Raw genomic sequence first — 4,098 nt, 5'->3', positions numbered from 1 at the left:
ATATCATATATTGACCTACAATCCTTTTAAAATCAGCTTCATTCAGACATAGTTATTATATTTGAACGTATCATAAAATCGGTTATTGTTAAATTTTTTAAACAAATTTCTGTCGATTTTTTAACAAATTTTGTAAAAACTTTTATGATCATTTTACTCATTTTAATCATAAAATATTATTATTTACAATTATGAAGTTTCGCTAATATACACAGCGTTAAAAATAGTAAAATTCTGATTAAGAACGATATTTCTTTTTCACTTTTAGATATCTTTTGTAATTTAATATTGCATTTGCATACGTAAATAGGGTGCCTCGAATAGTTCCTTTTTTTAACTCATTCGCGCTGGATGACTCACGTTTGAGTCTTTGAGTTCTCTTACTAGAACTCAGGTTACGCACATGTGGCTCTGTACCTTCGTCACAATTCGCTCTCAAAATAAGTGGACAAATTGCCAGGAGTGCCGTAATGTCCCTCCATTGGGGACATATTGTTACACGTATTTCGCGAATTTCATGAATTTCCGCTAATTTCCTGGTCGACAATTGTCCATTCGCGTAATATTCGATTGCAAATAAATCAACGCGAAAGAGTTTCGAAAACGAAAAATGGAACCATTCGCTGTAAAACTCTCAGACCTGACCAATGAATACTCGTGTAAACTTTCATAAATATCTATGAAAATGTGACACCTGTCATCCTCTTTTATTAGTTGCAATTTTCTTTTTTTATTTTCGATTACAGTGTATCAAAAGTCGAATGTTACTAAAAGTTGAGGAACTTTTATTACTGTAATTGAAACAGCAGGACACTTGGAGTGAAGCGATATCCCTCCCTAATGTAAGATACTACACATTTACGGCGTTGATAGTTGTTACAGGACTCTACCTATTCGAACATGAAGGTGCATATTAAATTCAGACACGTCGATGTTTCCTTTTCAATGGGTGTTTCCGCGCAGCGTTGTTTCTTCTGATCAGCACCGATGGCGGGAGCAGCAGGTCCAACGCGGAAGTCTCTGTCTTGTTGCACTGGTTCTGATCCATAGGGAACATGTACTCCAAGTCGATATCGTACCTTTTTGTAGAAAAATTAACCAAATTTGATTTCTCTTTCGTAACGAAATTTATTAACCCTTTGCACTCGGCGATTTTTTCGTTACAGTAAAATAGTAATTTGAATACTTGCCATAAGGTTGACGATATTTTTAAAACGGTAAATAAAAGAAATCACGCGCAATTTAGGACGTAAAATTATTTTACTTCGATATTCCACGCACCGTTGGGTAATTGTAAATTCGATATGTTAATTAACATCCATCTTTAGAATTTGATTTAATGGCGACTGAGAGGCGCCTCTCGAGTGCAAAGGGTTAAAACCCCAATTTTATATAGCTATGACTCCAATTTAATTTCTTTTTAATAATAATAATTATTAAATGAAATAAATATTCCAAGATCTATCCAATTTTTAAACTAATCTAAATTATTGTAATTCTTCTGATAATTTAATAATAATAATTATGCTAACGATTATAGTTGTTATAATTAGCCGTAATTTAATGTAATATATAATGTGTCTCTTTCAATAGAAAATACTAAAATATTTTGTTGCACTGATTGTGATCCATAGGGAACATGTACTCCAAGTCGATATCGTACCTTTTTGTAGAAAAATTAACCAAATTTGATTTCTCTTTAGTAACGAAATTTATTGAAACCCTGATTTTATATAACTGTGACTCGAATTTAATTTCTTTTTAATAATAATAATTATTAAATGAAATAAATATTCCAAGATCTATCCAATTTTTAAACTAATCTAAATTATTGTAATTCTTCTGATAATTTAATAATAATAATTATGCTAACGATTATAGTTGTTATAATTATCCGTAATTTAAAGTAATATATAATGTGTCTCTTTCGATTGAAAATACTAAAATATCCAGTAGATGGCTGAATATGTGAAAAAATGAATAGTGTAAGAGTTGCTTAGTTAATGTAGGAATTCTCTTGTACCAATACAAAGTTATCGAAAAAATTTCAAGATCATTTGCTCCGAACAGAAGACCATAAATTTTTATTTGTGTTCAAATATCATTAGTTTGTTGATAGTGATTTAATATAGAAAAGGACTTTGATATTTTCTAAGAGATTCTAAAGACAGCACAATTCATAGGTCATTGGCTAGCTGAACTCTACATAATTGTGCCATAGACTTGAGAGACTGAAAATATACCACATCGAATACATAGCAGATAGTTACATAGCACATCGTTATAATCAAATTATCAAACACTGTGACATTATTGCACGATAATTTAAATACACATCCTAACGTCATTACATCAATGTACATTATTAGAAAATAATTTTAACAGACACTATATCATTATGAAGTAATCTCAAGAAATAGCTATCAATATTATTGCAAAAATGTACATTGCCTCTCCAAAAAATTAAATTAATCCAGAAAACATCAAAATCTCATACACGAAACTATTATTCGCGAACTTTCTTTCTACCTCACTAAATGACTCTCACAATAACAATTTGACCACATCTTCAACAATCTGCCAGACATACACTCACGCACAAAAGTTAAGAAACCCAATAATCATACCCTATCTTTTCTCCACCCTTTATATGCCGAGATACATATATCAAAATTAAAAACAGGATGGAGAGACATCTTACACATCACCAATAAAAATCAATTTTTCCTCGAATATTTTGCATAGAATCTATTTTCAATTTTAGCCTGTACGTCTCAAAATCAGAACGAAAAGGAAGGAATATCAAAAAATTCGCAGATCTTGATTTTTGTCAATAAATGTACCTGGTGTTTCAGTAAAAAGACCAAGTGCAATATTCACAGCGCGGTTAGCGAATAAACGATTAAACTTCGTAGATCAAACAAATAAATGTAAGGAAACAACCGAATAAACTTCCAGAATCTTTCAAACTCTCTGAAGCTTGGAATATTCTGGGTTCCATTGGAATGAATATTTCATGAGCCTGCAGTCACGGTGCTGGATATCCACGGTATTAATTAAATTCTGGTATGGGCAAAATCATCAGTTATCCCTGTTCGAGGGACATAAGACCACGTTGTTACTCACCTGGGCAACTTCTCGCGTAGATAAGAAATAACGTTAGCTCCGAGACTCGGCTCTCGGCTCATGATGAAGCTCGATAAGTAACGGGGACTTTTGCTTTGTTCCGCACAGTGCATCAGCAGTGCCCACGACTTGTAGTCCGAATCAAGCACGTATGTGTTGTAGACGCCCTCGTCTGTAAGTTGCAGGTATTAATAAGAGAATTCAAGTGCTTACCACGTTGTTCGAGTTAGGTATCAGAGTCCTGTAAGAAAACCTGCGAGCCTTTGATATCGTTCGAATTAGACATTAGACTCACGAAATAGAAGACTTCGAGAGCTTTCGATGTCGCAGTAATTGCGGACATTAAATTAAAAAATTGGAGAACCTTCGATGTTGAAATTGATCAAATTGTTCAAATTGAAATTATTTCAATTACGTGCTTTCTCAAATACTCGAAATATATATTTCACATTTCTTCTCTCTTCTTTTATTTTCTCTATGCCTATATCATCGAGAATTTTGAGAATTTTGAAAATCTTTTCTATCGTTCAAATTAGACATTAGGATCACGAAATAGAAGACTTCGAGAGCTTTCGATGTCGCAGTAATTGCGGACATTAAATTAAAAAATTGGAGAACCTTCGATGTTGAAATTGATCAAATTGTTCAAATTGAAATTATTTCAATTACGTGCTCTCTCAAACACGTGAAATATATATTTCACATTTCTTTTCTCTTCTTTTATTTTCTCTATGACTGTAACTGTATCATTGAAAATTTTGAGAATTTTAAGAACCTTCGATGTCGTTCAAATTGATTAAATTGTTCAATTTGAATTTTTTTTCTATTGTTTTATCTTTTATCATTTAAAATTTTTGAATTTCGTTTTCCCTTATTGTTTTCTTTATGTAATTGTATCATCGATTATTCCGGAAATGATTGTTACATCTGTATAAAAGTGTACGAAATGGAGATATTAATTATAGTTGTTTA

The 4,098-nt window shown here is 31.9% G+C and overlaps 1 protein-coding gene across 1 annotated transcript in view; it reads right to left on the bottom strand.

Moving 5' to 3' along the window:
* Nucleotides 1-315: 315 nt before the first annotated feature.
* Karl (lipocalin/cytosolic fatty acid-binding protein Karl) overlaps nucleotides 316-4,098 on the bottom strand; it is an 11,753-nt gene continuing 7,970 nt past the window's right edge. Inside the window, exons 3-4 of the mRNA XM_017903946.1 lie at nucleotides 3,127-3,298; nucleotides 316-1,079 (exon numbers count right to left, since the gene is read on the bottom strand). Of these exons, the coding sequence (XP_017759435.1) occupies nucleotides 920-1,079; nucleotides 3,127-3,298 (332 nt within the window). The 3' untranslated portion in view covers nucleotides 316-919. The remainder of the gene's footprint in view (nucleotides 1,080-3,126; nucleotides 3,299-4,098) is intronic.

Source organism: Eufriesea mexicana, unplaced genomic scaffold (genome assembly GCF_001483705.2).
Source record: "Eufriesea mexicana isolate 0111107269 unplaced genomic scaffold, ASM148370v2 scaffold2645, whole genome shotgun sequence".
Lineage (NCBI taxonomy): Eukaryota > Metazoa > Arthropoda > Insecta > Hymenoptera > Apidae > Eufriesea > Eufriesea mexicana.
The sequence above is the reverse complement of the archived record's forward strand: the minus strand, read 5'-3'. Positions and strand labels throughout refer to the sequence as shown.